At 38.6% G+C, this 19,528-nt stretch overlaps 1 protein-coding gene across 1 annotated transcript; it reads right to left on the bottom strand.

Moving 5' to 3' along the window:
• Nucleotides 1-159: 159 nt before the first annotated feature.
• ATP6V1C1 (ATPase H+ transporting V1 subunit C1) lies at nt 160-19,105 on the bottom strand. The gene is made up of 13 exons (XM_059865018.1): nt 19,000-19,105; nt 15,587-15,769; nt 13,409-13,476; nt 12,234-12,319; nt 11,424-11,518; nt 7,649-7,740; nt 6,509-6,607; nt 5,119-5,187; nt 3,732-3,824; nt 3,551-3,644; nt 2,931-3,028; nt 1,677-1,803; nt 160-765 (listed from the first exon to the last, which is right to left on the bottom strand). Exons 2-13 carry the CDS (start codon nt 15,716-15,718, stop codon nt 670-672), a joined length of 1,149 nt encoding a protein of 382 aa, XP_059721001.1. The 5' UTR covers nt 15,719-15,769; nt 19,000-19,105; the 3' UTR covers nt 160-669.
• Nucleotides 19,106-19,528: the final 423 nt, after the last annotated feature.

Genomic DNA, 19,528 nt, shown 5'->3' with positions numbered 1-19,528 from the left:
AGCAAAATTAGTTTCTGCATCTCCTAAAAGTACTTGTGCTGAAGCCAATTGTATTTCTGTAGTAGTGTGTGCAGGATGCAGCACTATTAAAGACTTAACATCTTGCTTCAGTTTAGACACAAGTATCTGCAATTTTATGTGGTAGAAGAAAGTGACACATTTGCACAGGTATGTTTATTTTCCCTGTGTTTACAGTGCATCAATTGTAATTTTAAACCATTCAGAAAGCACGATTTCATATCAATTTTACATACTTTACATCACAGTTCAACAACGTTAACACAGTTGTATCTACTAAATCAAATGAACAAAATGGCCATGAACATTTACACTAGTCTTCTGTAAACAAGTTTTTCTTATAAACAACAGTAAATGGAATTAACACAGACCACCATAGGAAAGAGGGATAAGCTTTTCCTTAAATAAATCACTCTGTTTATAAATACTTCAATTCTCTCAATATACATTTACAGACATAGTTGATTAAAAGCTGGTTACCTACACTGCTCTTTAAAAAGAAAATGTCTAGAGATGGACCACAGTGTGTTCAATTCACCTAACATAAGAAGCAAGCATATGATTAGTAGAATGTTAAAAGTATTACTATACTTCAACCTCACTTCTGTTTGTTTACACCAACACTGAGAAGATTGTCATGTTAGGGAACTTTTACTTGAATTCCAGCAAATTACAATCGATCTTGTAGTACACATATGGGTAGTACTCCTGTTGGCTGAGGTTTAAACCTGGAATATCCATAGTTGCCTGCAAATAAAAGTTTTGAAACCAGTTATACTCTTACAATTCAGACGCCTGTTAAGAAATAGCTGAAATATTAATATGTTTTAGAAGGAAATAGGCCAGGTAAGATTTCAAGGTTAAATTTTCACATTCAAGTGACTGTTTAAATAACAGGGAAAGCTGGAACTTTAACAAATGACTAACAGTATTTTTCAAAAGTAAATACAAAGTGCTTTTTCAAAATCTAAGTAGTTCTGTATCAGTAATTCACATCCATTGCTATAGTAAACAAATCATCACTGCTACATCTAAACACTGTCAGTTTCTGATGAGAATATTATAGGGTGCTGGATGATCCAGGATGTTATATAAGTTCAGCATCTTTAATTTTCACCTAAACTGTCTCCATCCTCTTTCCCCAAAAAGGCCTGGAAATACATTACATTCAATTTAACGTTAAGAATATTTTTTAACTCAGCTAAACTCATGGTACCTTCCATTAACCTTTACCTACAAACATCATTGCTTTTCAATACCAAGCAAATTAGTAGAATAAGCCTCCCAACAAACCAGTTTTTACACATGAAAATGAGACCTCTACAGATGGAAAGGCTGATTCCCTTTGACAATGATTCAGCCTTCTTCAGCAGAGGATTGCTATGCTAACTTGCAGTCTGTATCTTTCCATCAGTAGTAGGAAAAAGTGCACTAAGAAGAAATTACATGTGACTTTTAAACCAGACACCTCTTCAAATATATTGGCTGCAATTTTAAATACCATCTGCCTTGCAAAAGTGTAAAACAGAGGCAGCATTTTTTTAAGGAGACAAAATTCTCTGTACTGTGAGAAAATGAAAAATATGGAAAGGTACAGCTTTTTAATGATGCCAATAGAGTTTGTTTAAACACACTAGTAGCAGTTAAAAAATACTTACATCAATGATAGCTGCTGCACTGCTGTCAAGATGTTTGTATAAGTCATACAGAACCTCCCTCAGTTTCTTCATTGTTTTCTTATTAGGCTGAAGCAGCATTGCCTGGAAGTTAACTGGCAAACCATACCTGAGGAAGTGAAGTAGAAAACCATGGAAATGCTGAAATAAACCTTCTTTCATAATTCAAAGCAGAATTTTTTTTTTTTTTTGAGAAAGAATCCTATGGCTGAAGAGGAAATTCTGCTAATTTCCATTTTTGCAAAACCATTCTGTGTCTACAATTCATAAGGCATCAAAAAAGTAGAACTTCAAGCTTAAAATAACAAAACAGAAGGCTAAATATTTTTAAAATAATTTTAAATCCTTGAGTATTTAGCATAATTCTCAATGTTACCTGAACACAGACTAAATTTTGAACACTCCATTAGTTTACTTTCCTTATGACACTTGGTGGACAATTTACTTAATCCTCCTTTCTAGGAGTGTGGAAACAGCTGCCAACATTCCAGTCAGGTTCAGCTTTCTACTTTACTCAAGTTTTGTCTTCACAATAAAGCCATAGCAGCAAGAATGCAAGTTCATGTGATTTATTTTCTTTTTCTCCTCTGCTTTTTTCCATCATGACAACTGATCAAAAAGGCTAAAACCACCTTGCCCATTACTGACCACTGTAGGAACGTCTTCAACTCTAAAAAATAAAGGTGTTTAAAGAACAACTACAGCTGTTCTTGACTAGTAACAACACTTGTGGATAGTATGAAGAAAAAAAGCAGATAAAATTTCTAGTTAGAATATTGAGTGGTTTAACACTGAAAAATTTAAACTACAAAAGGCATGTCTTGAGGAAAATGCATAGATTTCATGATGCTAAACTATGTTACTGAAAGCTCAAACAGTTTTTATTGTGAACAATTCAAATTTGCCGTTTAAATCTAAGATGTAGTTAATGTTACAAACAGCTCATACAGTAACCTAAGAATCAGTAAATATGTCTCCCTGCTATGTACAGAGTATCTGTAACTCCTAAAGCAATAGTGAAAAGACTTTCCAATGGGAAGATACACAATTATCTACCTCAAATATTTCACAACTGGCAACACCAGCTATTGCCACCAGTATTCTTACTGCCCTACTTTTTTGCTTCCTCCTTCCCAGAAGAGCAGCATTCACATGCTTCAATTTGGTAAACCCAAACTAGATGTAAATTCTTACCAAGTCTAGGAAGAAAATCACTATTCAAATCTGCCTCATTACCTTAAAACAGATTCAACAAAGACACGTAATGCTTTCACATGAATCCATGCAATGAAAGCTTCACTGAAATTAACTTTCAGCCACCGAACCAGAGGCCCCTGAAAAAGAAAAGAGGGGAAAAAAAATAAGCCATTCAAACATCAGAAAAAGACTCAGCCCATTATGCACGTTTGAGCAGCTACTCAATATCTACCATAATAAAAGACAAGCTAAAGACAGAGTTCACTATGGGTATAATGGCTCAAGAGTGTTTTGATACAAAGTAAAGAGACATTTAATGAGACTTCCCATTGTCCCTTCAGTTCTCCATCTCAGTTGTCATGATCTAACTATATTAAAGATCCTTTTAGTAATATCTGATTATGTAATTCAAACACTTGCCCATTTTCAAACTTCAAACATTATCAGCTGCATTACCAGCCCTTGGTTCACTGCAGTGAGGAGCACTTGTGCTGCACGAAATTCAATTATCCCGGAATAGATTAGCTGGGGGCAGGCTGGCTACATCCCGTCATCCCTACAATGCTTTCTCTGAATCACAATTTCATGAAAATTTTATGTAGCAATAACAAGTCTCAGATGTCTCACACTTTTTTAATGACCAGTTTATTAAGACTTACAAACTGTTTCTTCTTGTCAGTTGACAGTCTGTTCATTTCTTCTTTATCAGCTTTCATCTCTTCTTCATTGTACTGGAAGTCACGGACCATAAATCTGCATTTGGAAGTGAATAAAATCAAAAGTGCCTATCTAGAGATCCTTCAAAGCATGAGAGACAGAATGCACACAAATAAACCTTACTTATATTCTCTGGCTTTGTGCTTGAAATCATCCACTGCCTTCCTGAACAAGGTGACATTACAAAGGTAGCTGTCTTGGTCCTCAAAGAGTACACTACACAGAAAGAAAAACCAAGTATCAGAATTAGCCAGGTTCAAGTCAGCACAGATCAGTCACACAGTACCCCATGTTGTACTTTATTGCTACAAGGAAAGACATGAATGTAAATAATTATACAAGATTTAGTTCTCAAATTAAGCCCCGCATACAAAATGTAACTAACTGCTCTTAATTGCTCCCTTCATAAATGATGGCAGCTTACAGTTTACATTCAGAGACTTCATCACACAAAACCATTTCATATGATATTTGTTCAAATTAAAACTTATTTAACAAGAAATGTAACCGAAGCTGGTTTAGTACTGAAACGTTTCGACTACAGATTTAATAGAAATGTGTGTTTTAAAGAAAAAATTAAATGGATATAAAATAGAAAAATACACAAATTAAAAAGATACAGGTTGGCAAAACAAAATATTTCTTAGGCTGCAAAGATGACCCCTAGATTTACTATTTTATAATAAAAATAATATTGCATATTTTGAGGCTTTACCTTAGGCAAAAAAAGGTTGAACAGATTTAGACTGTTCCTCAATGTCATACTGTCTTCAACACAAGCATTCTCCAACAGTTTAACAAGTTCCTTTTCTTAAGCTAGCCCTATGCCATGGTTCCATAATAATTAAGAAGCACTAGCAGGTCTTCCAAATGTGAAGCTTTCCAGAGCAAGTTCAGATTTTTTAAGTGGCACAGAAGTGGTAGTATCAGATTTTCCTGATCAAAACCTCAGTCTGCCAGTTAAAATTAACCACAAATTGATGCTTTGTGCTACACGTGGACTTTATCTTCAATGCGGTTACAAGGTTGCTAAAGTGGTTTAATCTTGTCCACCACAGTACCTAGCACCAGCTTGATACCAGGGACCCAAAGAGACAAGCTACCTTTCTCTGTACACAACAAAATCATTTACACTTCCAGTTGTCCATTCTTTAGGCGATTTCAGAGTTCATATAACTTGATTCAAGTCCTGTGAATACAGACCTAAAGCTTACAGGCCAGCAGCCAGCATTTGTTGCTTATCTCCACCACACTCCAGCTAGAGGCTGAATATATCTGACCAGAACTAGATTAACTTTTCAATCCTCTCACTCTTCTCACATAAATTAAGTAACTTTTTAACCCTAGAGTTCATTTGAATCTTTCCTCAATTATTTGATCAGATAAAGCTATAAAGTTAGACATATTTTACAAGTTTTTGACCAATTTTTAAAATTCAAAGTCTTTCTAGATAAAGAACACCCTGAAACACAGTGCATGCAAATATGAGATCTAGCATTTCCCAACTTACTTGCTGGAACGTGGTACAACCATCTCTGCTAGTGTTTCATACTGCTTAACCCAGTCATTGTAATTTAACCTAGAGAATACACAGGTTATTGTTAGACTTTTAATCTGAGATTAATGGAGCAATTTTTTTTTTAAAGGTAAAAATATTTAATCATCACATCTTCCATCTCAGGAGTAGGTTGTCAGAAATACGCAAGACTCAAGAAACACAAGTTCTCCTCATGCTGTTTTTATAATTATGGATAAATAAACTGTAGTAATTGCAAAAGTAACACATTTTCAGTCCTCATGTCAGCTTACAAGTGCAACATTTTTAAAATGAAAGAACTATGAAATTAAATCATCACTAAGTACAGATCTCAGGGGACCAAATGGAATTAACTGTCAAGGTTAATCAGAAACTCCTCATGCAACCCTGCTCTTTTGAGCAGAGGACTACTTCTTCCACAATTATAAACAGGTTCCCTAGAGTCCTGCACTTGCCTGAAGGTCTGGGAATTTTGGAAGCCCTGCCTTTCTGTAGTTAGTTGTGAAGAGGTTCCATCCTTTCAAGAGCAAAAACAAGACAGAAAAATAACAGCTGAGATATTCTAACCGCCTGCCTTCTGCTAAAGCCACCACAAAACTGGTTTTCCCTCACCAGAGGAAAAACATGTGACAGACTCTAATGGCTCCTGTGGTAAAGAGAGCCAGGGGGCTTTTCATAAATTAGGAGCTCTCTTTGCTTGCAGCTCCAGTCAAGGGCCATTTTTTCATTTTTCAATAGTTTTGAGGGCATCTGTATCACCACTTACCTTGGCCAGGGGAAAACATGAGGTTTCTGTTGTTCGAACATTTCAAATAAGAACAGCCTGTTCCCCCATATCCCCCAGACATGACAGGACATAAGCAGGGTTCCAATGGCACAGACTTAGTTAATAAGTAAAACCCAAAAAAACAGTGTTCAGGCAATCTAAAAACGTGCAGAGCAAAGCAGTAAAGAGTTCACTCACTAAGTGGTGGAAGTTGGCATAGTCATAACCAGGATAATTTAATTTAAGCCTTCTAATGTAAAACAAGCCATGTTTTTACTCAGCACTTATTTTCATAAGGACACCATCTGGAACATGATTAGTCATAGCAAACACTGAATAAGAGACATAAATCTAATTTCCAGTTTCTTTAAGAAATTCATGACCACTCAGCAGTCCTTAGAAGAAGTTTTTGTTAACAAAGGAACCCAGGCACAGACGGTCACTTATTTCTCCTGAGCATCTCAACAGTTCTGTTTGCTCATCCAGGAAAGCCCCAAGTAAATTCAGATGTCATTCTGACAGTATTATAGAGCTGTGAGATCTATTATTTGATTTATATTTCTCATTGTATTCTACTCTTAGGATGAATAAACTTACTTCGGCACAATCACTAATAATGTGACCAAATATTCTGAATCAAGTACAAAGTCCTCTTTCTTTACAATATCAGCAAGACTTCTGGTTAGCAAGCTTCCCCTGCAGAGAAACAAAGGCAGAACAATTACATGTTTAAGATTTGAAGTTGTCTGGATAATAGTTTCCAGTGCTTGATATTGTAGCATTCTCAAAAATACATTTTACCTACACAATTGCCATTAGCAGAGCAAACAAAATCTCCTTATATTCATTTTAGATCTCACTGTCCAAAGTCACTGACGTTTTTATCAGTAGCTCCGCTGCTGTGCATCATTTCCATATTCCAAATACGTCACACACTTAAGACGCCAACTTGTTTTTTTTAAAAGTGATTTAAAATTGCAAGAACCATTCAAACCATTAACTGTGGATTCTAGCACATGGAGCCTCAGAGTTATAACTAACGTAGTACAGACCTACATGCAGAACATCAATAAAAACTTAAAGCAGTGTATTTCCTCATATTCACAAAAGGTTTAATGGCATGCAGCTGACAAACTGCCATGGCTTAGCACAGAGCTTATGTCTCACTCCTAAAACAGCTTGTCTTGTACTGTCATTGGCATGACCCATGGCTCTGAATCAGCCAGCAGGCTTGTGCCATTCACTGTAATGGCAGGCTTCAGGCACATTAATCAACCCCATTTGCACAGAACTACTGTACCTCAACCATACTTCAGATAATCATCACATGTACGTGACAAGACAACACACAGTCCTCGTTTAATTTAATAGCTGTGTGTACCCAACAGCTGTCTCTGCTGGTAAATTCTGAGGGAAGAAAACCAGTTAAGGTGGTGTGAAAGAAAGACTTTCTTATTTATATAAGACACCTAAGCTGCAGTGTTACCACTAATAGCAAGCTCCTCTCAGAATTTATGCTATTTGTACATGCTTTTGTGATTTCTTAATTGCTTTTCAGTCACAGGTAAGTTAACACCAACCAGACAGCTGGCAATAAATGTTCTTTTATGACAGCTGCTCCTCAAGACTGATAAACACCTCAAAAATAAATTAAGCCTGTATCACTCCACATTTTCTTAAGTTTTCATGATGAGATAATGTTCCTGCACTACATTAGCAAAAAATAATACAACTTACGCATTCTTTCTTTCCAAATTCTGAAGATTCCCTTTCAGGTTATTGTATGCCGAGGCTCTTGCTTTTAGATCATTGTCAATCTGGTTTACTCCCTTAAAAACAAAAAGAAAAGGAACTGTGTCTAAAGAACTAGAACAGAACTTATGTTCAACTTGCCACTGCTGCTCAAGTAATCCTGGAGGATGGATTTGAGAAGGATGGCTTAATTAGCATGATTACCAAAAATGATTCATTCCCATCTAGATAACTTGGCAGTAAGTGGAAGAACACAAAACAAATGAAGCATTTTAGTACATGTTAAACTGCCAACCATACTCATATCAGCGTGTACCCTATACAAGGAAGTGTTTTAAAATCAGCACACTCAGTAACAGTTGGGTAACTGCAAGAACGTGGCACAGTGTTGGTGTGAGATTATAATGCTGCTTACTGCCTCCTTCACTGCCTCCTCACTGTAGTAATGAGGTACAAGCATGAAAAAATTCCCAGGGAAAAGTTTCTGAACACTGTCAAGAGACTCTGCCTTTATACAGATTTAGACCACAAACAAAACATTTCGTTTGCACAAAACACTTCAGCTTGGAGATCCAGATATGATTTTGTTTCCACAAAATAAATCTCTCTTAAAAGCAAGGTCACTTAATTAAATAGTGATCTCATTTATGGTAACACCTAAGTTGGCTTGTCTGTAGCAGGAAGTCATCAAAAGCTTGAACATTCTGTTAGTTTAATGTAGCAACACATTAACAGCTTGCACCTTTACAGATACAGAAATCTTTTAGACAAAATACTCTGAAAATTACAAAATTCAACAGATGAGTACTTAAGGCCATTTAAATCCTTTGACTGATACAACCTTTAGCAAATCAACATACAGAACATTTCAGCAGGTGTCACACAAGGCACACAAGGCATATACCTTCATTACCTTCATGAAAACTTTTTAATACTACAAGAAGTAATGCCAGCACGTTTTTGTTTGTTTGTTTGTTTTTGTTTTTTATTTTTTACATCTACAGGACAGCATAAGGGGAAAATTAATCAGAAGATATTAAGCTAGTACCTTTGTGCATTTTAGCTCATCCCCAGACTGACAACCTTTTGCCTTTTCCAAGGATCAAAACTTTCAACAACAATATAACTATGCATTATTAATGACAAAACCCAACAACATTTGACACCAAACACTGCCTTTACAAACCAGTTCCATTCAGCATTTTCTACTTGACAATACTGTAATTGCTCTCATGTGTAGAGTCAATAGTCTTTTAGAAGATGACTGCTTAGACTGAAGTTTATTGTGAAAAACAACCAGCTTTGCTTCCTACTAAATGTTAGAGAATACAGAACCACAAACCTCAATGCCACAACAGAGCTCTTGAAAATAAATTTTTGTAAAATTACCAAATGAAGCAACAACACAAACTTCCTTTTGTGAGTAGAATTGGTGAATAACTCACAAAGGTCATTGCAAAAGGAGGTAGACTCACAGCATTGATAAGGAAAGTGCCAGTCTAATACATTGCTCTCTACACAGAGCAATCCCAGATATTTAAACCCCTTAGGTAGTCATTCGCAATACATCAGCATCTTGTAGCCATACAACTGAGCTGTTGCACTTCAGTGCATGCCTGAGTTGCTGAAAAAGTTGGACATGGGCACTAAAAATATTGAGGCTGTCTCCTTGCATAAGTCTGGCCTCTAATTTCAAATCCAAAGAATAACTTGATTAAGTGACAGCTCTCACACAGCACAGATGACAGCTCAAAAGTCTTCTATATTGGCGCTGGAGTTCACAAAACTTCTGCAAGCTAAAAGCTGAAAAAACTGATGAATAGTTTCAGCAGATATCATTTTATTTTAAATGTTTCTGACACTGCTGTAATTTCCTCTCAACTGACAAACGCACTGCAATTGCCATTACTCATTTTGACAGAATCTGCTGCCTGAGTGAGTGAGGATGATATAAAATCACACAGGAAATGTAGTAATTCATTATTTGACAAACTTTTCAAATTATTTAACATCAACCTGTCAAGAGGCTTCAGAGATTTTAATTAATGTAGCTCTATCAATTTTCCTATATCTTCACTTTGGCATGTGATTACATGAAGACTTTATCTCTGTCAGACTCTTTCTGCCTTGGGACAAAACTGTTTCAAGTCCTGTGACATGATCTCCTTGGGGTCATTTCTATAGGAACATAAGGCATCTTCAGTCATCTTCCTTCTCTTCTCTACTTTATGGACATATATCTCTGGCTCACATTTGAAAATATTTTATAAACTATTTGAAAGCAGATTTATGACACAGGTGTCCTAAAGCTGTCCCTATAGAATACAAGCACAGCTAAACATGAAGCAAAATGGAAACCCCCAACAGGATGACTCAGGCTGAACTCCAACAGACCTGTTTCTCTACATTTACTATCCAACAGGTCAGTGAGGTCCCTAAAGCAGATGAAGGATGTAAGACAGTTGAAGTTCAGGTTCTAGAGCTTTGTTGAAGCAGATTATTTATCTAGCAGACTCTGGGACACAGAATACCATGCACTGAATATTTGATAATTTCCATAAAGGGCATATCTCTTCATGTCCTATGTTTCTTTTTCTCAAATTTAATTTCTGCAAAAACAAGTGTTGTACTATAACTGCTGTAAAAAGTTCAGTGCTTCATTTTGGTACCTTCTTCTGAAGAAGCAAATATGTGCTAGTGTCAGATATTAAGATTTTTATTTTATATCTGTAAGATATTCTTAATGTGCAAATCTTCAGAGCTATAAGACAGCCAGTCATCCTCTAACAAAAGGCCACATTGCAGGTGTTTTCCAAGAATACTTACTAAATGTAATTTGTGAAATAAATTCAAGATACAGTGATAGTCCCCAAGAAAATATCAAAAATGAAAGTAGTAATGGCATTCTCAGTCAGCTTTGTAACATGCATTAAAATTTTGTAATCTCTGCAAAAAAGTAATGTAATAGTTTCAGGAATCTGCAGTAATAGCACAGCACAAGTCTGTCAGCACTTACCCCCAACCCCATTATAGTCCCTACACATCCACCACCAAAGACTGTCTCTACAGTACCCAGAAGAGCCTCTTCTTTTTTGCAAGTTATGTATTTCTAGTTAGTAACACAGGCAGTTCCAAGAGCCAATCTGCAGATTACAGAAAACAGGGAAGGGAAAAAAACAACCTGAAGAGGCTGGGAAGATCTTAAAGCAAGGTTTGTCTACAGAGAACTCTCTCACTGTCTGAATCAGCCAGTCACTGCTGAGGACACCCTAGAGGCTCAAAAGCAAGTAAAAAAATTAGACCCTCCATGTATGAAACACTTTGCCAAGTAAAGATGAGGAAAACACATGACAACTCTCAAATGAGCTGTCTTTACATCTAATAATGAAGGCTTACTTCTCCCCTCCCAACTAAGTGCCACAGCTTTCAGAATGTACACAAGTTCCCTGGTTCACTGCTAACAGCCCACAAGGTTTGAGAACATCAGACAAACAATATGCTAATACAGCAAACTGAAATGTAAACATCCTTTCCTGGCTATTTATTTGTTAGCTCAGTGATCCTAGGAAACAAAAATCAGCAAAGACAGCATGATGCCTTCAGGAAGCACTTTCCAAATCCTAGCCACATCCTAATGCATTTCTTTGGTTACTAACTGTATTGTCAGCTGACTAAAACAGCCAAATTGCTTTGAGAGCAAGTTTTGTGCATAAATATCTCAAGTTCAAATAGGGAAGTTTTATAAAACAAGTTACCTTACCTTTGCAATAATTTCTGAAATATTCTTCAAGGATTGCTTGATTGGGTATTTGGCCATATCCCACTGGAACCTTGTTATATAGGTGACCAAGTCAACTAAAATTTTAAAGAATTTTGTTAAGATTGACAATAAAAGGACAACTGTACTATATTCTGTGTAGAACTGCTCTAACAGAAGAGAATTGTAACAGACTGGACCTCCCCATGTGTGGACCCTGTTGCTTAAGAAATTAGAAAATAAACAAGCTGTAAATTATCCATGACCTCTGCCTTCAGATATTGGTTTCACCCGTTCTGTAGACTGTAGATGACACTTACTACCAAGTCAGGGATGGTTGGAGAACTACAGACAAGGGCAACTACTTTGTGCTCTGTGTGAAAAATGGGTGGGAGAAGGGAAAGTTATGGCAAATGGCAAAAAAGGCAGCAATGACCATGTGACTCCCTTGAAGTGATAGGTTTGCACAGCTATCTACAAAAGGCACTACTCCAAGCCCTTATCCACTCATACGAGCCTCTCTTGCATCAATACAAGCTGTGATAATTCTCTTAAACGGCTCTGAAAAGAAAATACTGGTTCAGAGAAAAGTACAGCTCTTTACTGAAATAAAATGCACGCTGGCACCCCAAGTTCTTCTCAGCTGGGCTGCTCTTGATCTCTTCATGCCCCACCTGTACTAAGACTGAGGGTTGCCCTGACCCAGGAGCAGCCCCTTGCACTTGGCCTCCTTGTACCTCAGTAAGTTTCAGGATCATTACCTTCCCTTCTACAGTTTTAGAATACATTAGGATATCATGGTTAACACTTTACCTCCATTGGCCAGAAGATTCTCCTGAACTTTATCTTTACTGTCTTCTAGAACATCAGCCATATATTGGGCCACCTTCTTTACAACACTGAAAATTGGAAGATAAAGATAGAAATATATTTAAAAAAAAAAAAAAAAACAACAGAACCCCAAACCTGCCATTTGAGAAATACCATTCATAAAACTCATTTTAAATTGCCTGAGATTGGATCCAAAGTGACTGGATCTAACAAGGATGATGATTGCTCTACATCCAAACTTTCTGAGCACAAGCTAGGTTCAATATCTGAAGGAGACCAATTTCTCAGAATTCCACAACTTTATTTAAAATCTCTACTGTTGCTCAACAAGGTGAGGCTAGCTCCCTCACATTGGTGTTGACCTTAAGTGTAATGTCACTATATTGCAAAATTTTTTTTTTTAAAGTCTGTTGTACTTCCAAGATTCTAACCCCTTTCTAGAAACAGGTAGAGAGGTACAAGTCAACAGTAATGCAAACTAAACACAGGGTAACCCTGACAATGCAATGTGACACTCACAACCTGCATTCCTAACTGAAAAGCCACATATAATATTATTTACATGTGCCAAGCCAAATAGTTTCCTTTTCTATTTAAAAATGTCTATTTAAATTGCTCTCCTTGAAACAGAAGATGGCTTCATGAATTCTGGTTATGTGAAATTTTTCTACTTTTGCTTGAAATCACTTTCAAGTTTCTTCAAAATGAATAGGTTTTGCACTGTAATATTAATACTTTTAACTATGTCTATAGATTAGGAAATGACTTGATTACTTTCTTCAAGTGTGTAAACAGTATTCCTGCTGAAAGAACAAGCTTTTACTTCATTTCACCACCATTTTCTACATCTGTCTGGGTCAATTCTTAACAATTCTCCAGGACTCAGCACCACACAGCACTACTGTAGAGAGAACCATCATTCATCAATGCATAATGTTCCACTATTCAGTAAGAAGTGCAGATTATTTTTCGTTTTTCAAGAACAGATACTGTGAAAACCAGCATCTTAGCTTTCTTAAATCTGAGCTTGCTGACTGCCTGCAGAGGAACACTGAGATACAAAAAAATGCTGCAAATAACCTGTGTATTATTAGAACCCAGCAAACCATCACATCATTATTCTAATACTTTGCATCCTAGTAAAAATGAACTGTTACCTCTCCACAAATGCATCCAGTTTAGCCAGCTCATCTGACAAACCAACCAAAACATCCAGCGTGCCAACCTAGAGGCAAAGATCAAAATGCATTAGCAGATGTATATAAACACAGAAAGATAGAACCAGCTAACAGTAAAAACTACATCTCCCAACAAATATCTCTCCAGAACTACATAAAATGCTGGAGTCTAAGATTTCAGACATCTTGATTTACCAAAGCCACACTCTGTTTCACTTGTTAGATATCACCCTCCCCTCAAAGCACCACAGGATCAGATCTAACTCACTAGTTTGGTGCTCAGTTTCAATTCTGTAACCCGGCTATCCAAAACATTGTTAAAACAATCTCTACGCTATGAATTGGCTGCTTTTTTCACAAAGCAGTTGCTTCAGCACTTAATTCACTACTTTAGATCAAATGTGAAATTTCACTGCTCAGGAATCTCAGCACTGGAGGCAATCTGGACATTGAAAACTTTGACAATATCAGAGAACTGCAGCAGTGAGACCAACAAGAGTCTGGACTTTTTGCATCTTGGGTAATAAAATATCTAGCTAGTCTACAAGGTTTCACTCTTTCTTCCCTTCTCCTCCAGAAAAACATTTTCTTCCCTAATCTCATGTACCTAGAGTATACATTTCTTGCTGAAATATTACAGGGTATAAATGAATCTACTGTTTAGCCAAGATGTTATTAACATTTAACATATTTGTACCCTAGCATCTACTTTCTATACATTTGACCACTCAAATTCACATTAGTCCTTTTCTGTTTAGCTCTGAAGCAGAAAGGAGCAGAATTACTTAAGAAACATCACACAAAATTACTTTCCATGCCTCACCTTCTTGTGGGCCACAAGCAGAATAAGGAAGCTCATTTTAACTAGTCACTTAAAAGCCTCAGGACAAGCAAGTCCTTAAGCAATAAGACTGCTGTTCAGTGGAGACTAAAACACTGTTTAAATGAGTTTTAACTAAAGGATCTCACTGCTTTAACAGTTTCACCAGGTCCACAGAAGCCAGACTGTTTCCCACTGTATATAAAGTATATTCAGCTTCTGTCCCAAAGCACAGTAGAAGCAAAAGAAATTGCTTCTAACCCTGATGGGCCCCAACAGTTTTCCCTAATAACTCCTCTAAATGCTGCAGGCACCCTACAGTTTGAAAGCCATCCTGACTCATATCCAAGGATATCCTGGGAGAAGACAGACATTTCTTCTAGTCCCTATTCTAACTCAGGACAGTCCAAATGTGAATACAAGTTATGGCAGTGTGAAGACCTTAAAAGGCACACTGAAGCAATCTGTGCCCTGGGCTCGTTCCTTAGCAGAGACAGAAAAAAGGCATTGTGCCACCTGAACTTGGTGCATTCTGTAGACCAACACTGATCTTTCTCCTCAAATTTGTAAGCTTTGATGGGCTTTCACTACATTAAACTGAGCTCCAAATTCTTGTTCAAGAAACATTCAGGCATCAGGAAAGACCTTTTCTAAATGAATACACTGGCTCACAATTTTTCCATGTCCTGATGATTGTATTAAACCAAGATGAACTGCTTCTAGATTTTGTTACTATTTGTTTCACACGGAATAGTTCAAATGGGTTTTTTTCCATTTTCCACAACACATCGGCAGGTCACACTGGAATGCTCAGTCAGAGACAAACCACTGCTCTAATAGAAGAATGCTACTTCTGGACAGAGAAAAGGCAAAGCAGCACTTTGATCAACTCCTGTATTTTAATTGGAACCTTTTCACTGTATCTCAGGCAGAGAAAAGGAGCAGACAATTCAGAAGGGGAAAAAAATTAAAATAATTTTTTAAAAAGGCAAAACAAAACAGTCAAAGGAAACTCTCAATAACCAGACCACAATTTCCTATTTTTCTTCTCCAAGTAACTGCTACCATCATGAGATCAAGACTACCATCCTCAGAAAAAACTGCTTTATTTGCTGAAAGAACACAGGTTGCTGAATCTTGAAAACTTACAGAATGAACAACTAACTTAGAAGTTCAGAAAAAAAGATAACTGTTGCCTGAATAATTTCTTAGATCCACACAGAAATATCAAGAGAAGTCAGCTGTTTTCTCTAAAACATCTGCAGGTTTTAATCTAGAGAAACAAAGATGGTGCAAAACAAACACACTTCTTAGGACACAACATGGAGTTTACATACCTTCAAGTCCGGAATATTGAACTTTGAGTTAGTGGAAAGGTTGTTATGCTTTGTAGTTGCTGCATGTAGCTTCTCCCATGTCTGTTGACAGGTCTTTTCCCCAGGAGCAGAAATCAGCCAAAACTCTGTCATTTTTGTGCCTTTATCTTGATGGCTGTTGATTCTGAGGATAAAGGCAAGATGCTAGCAGAAGGGAAGCAAGAGAAAGAAGAAAAAATATCTGCCATTAATACAGCAGTCAAAGCTTTGCCTGAAGAAAAACATCTCACTCCATATTGCTAAAGTGCAGTTCCAGCCACTGTAAGTGATTTTACCAAAAGTATCATGAGCTTTCAAACTCATTTTTTCCTATCTTCCAAATCACACTTACACAGTTGGAAAATCTTTTTAAACTGCCTATCCTGTATATTAAAGTGGGCTGAGTTTGCAACATTAGCACCTTTTATTAGCAACTGCAATTTCATAGAAAGATAACAAGCACACAATCTAACTGAAAAGAAAAATCAAATAAAACAGGGCCCACATTATATTTTCACAGCTATAAACATTTTCCAGCATCTGTACAACAGACAACTTTTTCTGAAAACATCAGAAAAAATAAGAAAAACCTAACTAATTTCAACTCTGCTATCTCTTTTCCAATCACTTTTCCGATTAGGACAGTGTTTTAAAGTAAGTAAATGCCTAAAATTATTTAAATGCAATAAACTCTAGTTTATTCTTGCAAGTAAAGAAGCTTCTCCTAGCAGCTAAAAATTTCAACAAAAAGGAGAACACTTTCAAATCTTGATATCTCCATTACAACTGCAAACCATCAATACATACTGGCATTAGTCAAGGAAGTGTTGGTACTAAATACAAATGATGCTGGTTTACTTTGCAGACAAGCTCAGGAAGTTAAGAGTATGTGTTCTTTTGTCACTAAGAAGCAGAAACAGCTGGTTGAAAGTTACTGGATGTTTTCAATGAGGGAATGAAGAAAAAAAATCAAAGTGTACCTTGGCAGAATCTAAATGTCAAATTTTGATATCTGCAATGTCTTCTGTAGCAGCTTTGAATGAGTGGAGACTAACCTATATTTCATGAGCTCGGACTACAGCACTCATTCTTTTTGAGGGAGAACAAATCAAATGTTGTATTTGCTAGAACTATTATGTGGTAGCAAACTTTGCCCAAAACAACACACATAGGCTCTTCACCTGTGTATTCATTCTAGGGGTAGCAAGTTATCAAGAGTGTTGAAATTCCAGGTAAGATATAGGCCTGGTTGCTGATTCTTTTGCTCAGCTACTCAGGAAGCCTAAAGCTGAAGTTTACCAGCCATTAAACCACTATCATGAAGCACAGCCTGGCACAACAGCCATCCATCCCCCTTGGACTTAAGGGGCCTTGTTTCCAGCAGGAGATGATGACACCCAGTTCCTGAGGCCCTTGACAGCACACACACTGTGACTTCTGGCACTGCACCACCAGGCCCAGCACAGCAGTGCCAGACAATGCCAAGGCAGGTACAGGGAGCTGAGAAACCACAATATTTAAAGACCAGACACACAACATTAGTTATCTCCATGCCACAGGGCTTCTTGTTTAGCACCAGCTTCAGTACCTCACATAACAGGTCTCCACAGGAGGTCTATTAATTACTGATGATTTGGAACAAAATACATTTTCCTCTTATTCAGACTACTGTGATGCATTATCTTCTTTAATGCATGCCAGACTTGGCACAAGAGAGGTTTTCCTACACTCCTCTGAACTCTGGCCCTATAAAAGGCACAGCCAAGGTTACAGTAAACTTCACCAACTCAGGGAGACACCACTACAGCTGACACACACTCTCCAAGTGTTGAAGCTTTAAATTGTTTTTGCCTGGATTTGACTAGACTAGGACTAGAAAAAGTTGTGGAATAAATGTTGGATAAACAAATTAAGTGGTGGCAGCAGCAACTTGCAAACATCCAAGTAAAAGACAGAAAAGCAGTAACACAGAAATTCAGGATCCTGCTCAGGAAGACACAGGGAACATTGAATTCTCATGTTTTCCACAAATATCAATATTCTCTACAGAATATTTATAAAATTTCCAGAAGTGGCACAAAAGAAACAGTTGTAGCTGCCAGGAATCATTAAATCACTGGACTTCCCTTTCTCCCTCACTATTTTTTTTTTGTCTGTGTGGTTGATTTTCCTGAACCTGTGCTCCATTTCTAATAGTTATGGGAAGTAAGATGATTTCCCATTTCGGGTAAAATGGAGGTATTCTCAAATACACACAAAGGAACAAAAAGCTTGGTAGAAGAGTTTTATGTGTTTTTTACATGAGGGGACCTGAAACCAGAACAATGGAGAATACTGAACAAGAAGTGAAGAAAGGAGAAGTGCTACAGAACGGTTTGAAAAAGAGATACAAATGCTGGTCAGACAAAAAATACATACAGATCGATTGTTAAAATGAAAGCCAAGCAAATTAAAGAAAAGAACCACAGGATAAAGCAGGAAATACCAAGTGTTCAAAATAAAATCTAGAATAAGCAGTAAAAATGGGTAACTTATTCCCACAATGTCCCTCTGCGACCAGGACTTTTTTGTAATATACATTGCCTCATCCCCATGTTACTAGGAAAATGGATTTCCAAAGAAAAATCTTTTATGCAGTATACTACAATCTAAAATAAAACTTATGAACAAGTGTTTTCAGCACTGTACCCAGAAAAACATACAGAGATGTCAAAACAGAATCTCAACTACAGCATTGCATTAAAAAAAAAAAAAAAACAAAAACCCAGGGCAAAGGGCAGGGGACACTTGCTTCTATTTAGCTCAACAGGAAACCTCAGTTAACTGATGCGGCTCAGCACTAAGTCCCTAGAGTGTCACTTCTTCAAGCTCGTTTTCAGAAATCACGTCTGGCGCTTGGCCTCCACATTCCCTAAGCAGAAGGGGACACAACGAGGCTGCCAGGGAGATTGCGCCGTGGGGAGTCCCCACGCTTCTGCGGAGGCGACCTGGGGCTGGCACCGGGGGCGGGGGGCACTGCCCTCGCTCCCCACGGAGCCGCCGACCCGGATCGCAGGGATTAGATGTCACTTCCCACAGCCTGGCACCGCCGGCTCGGGCTCCCCGGGCCGCGCTGTCCCCTAGCCCTCCCCGAGGTAAACACCCCCGGCAGCGGCGGAGCGGTGGCCTGGCGGCCCCGGGGCCCGGCAGAGCCCCTGGGAGCCGCGGTACCGCCGGGCCCGGCCGGCGCTGCCCTTCGTGCCAGGCCCTGCGCGGCCCGGTGCCGGTGGAGGCCGTGCGCCGGGGCAGGCCGCGGGGCTGCGGTGGCCGCTCGGGGTAGCCCAGACGCTAGTCCTTCCTTCCGTGTTCCCTTCCTTCCCTGCCCCTGCCCGCTCCGGGCCTAGCCCCGCCGTTACCGTCACTGCTCCATCCCCGGCGCCGCCGCCCGCTCACCCGCCGGTGGGTCACGTGACCCGCGGTCAGCTGACGCCGCCGCAGCTCCGGGCACGAGGGGCGGGAGGCGGCGCTGTGACGCGGCTGCGCAGTGAGTGCCGCGTGCGCTGGGTCCGCGGGTTCGAGGCCCGCCCCGGCACCATCGCTGCCCCTTGCGTACCCTGCTGCCGGAGGTTGCCCGGGCAGCGCTATCGTCACAGGCACCTCAGGGCGCCGACTGCCTCAGGCCACTTCTGATTAATCTGGGCTTGATTAGGCACTTGGTGTGAAAACTAGATGTGGCTCAGGGCGGCCCTCTATCAAGGAGGCTTTGTACCATTCTGCCCTTTGGGTAGAGAAGGATGGTCGGGTTTGAAAGCGCGTTTGCTTGCTCTTGCTGCGGCCAGTAGATTTTCCTCAGATTACAGAAACACAGGGTCAAGGAAACATTTAAACTGGAAAAGACTTATAGGATAATCAAATCCACCACGTTGAACACCACCACGTAAACCA

Source organism: Haemorhous mexicanus, chromosome 1 (assembly GCF_027477595.1).
Source record: "Haemorhous mexicanus isolate bHaeMex1 chromosome 1, bHaeMex1.pri, whole genome shotgun sequence".
NCBI lineage: Eukaryota > Metazoa > Chordata > Aves > Passeriformes > Fringillidae > Haemorhous > Haemorhous mexicanus.
The sequence above is the reverse complement of the archived record's forward strand: the minus strand, read 5'-3'. Positions and strand labels throughout refer to the sequence as shown.

What these genes read in the sequence shown, in the direction of transcription:
- ATP6V1C1 (XM_059865018.1), bottom strand. Translation starts at nt 15,718, where the DNA reads ATGACAGAGTTTTGGCTGATTTCTGCTCCTGGGGAAAAGACCTGTCAA. An exon ending in CACAAAGCCAGAGAATATAA is followed by an intron (nt 3,645 to 3,731) that starts GTAAGGTTTATT and finishes TTCCAAATGCAG; the next exon opens with ATTTATGGTCCGTGACTTCC. An exon ending in GTGCAGCAGCTATCATTGAT is followed by an intron (nt 766 to 1,676) that starts GTAAGTATTTTT and finishes TTTTATTTGCAG; the next exon opens with GCAACTATGGATATTCCAGG.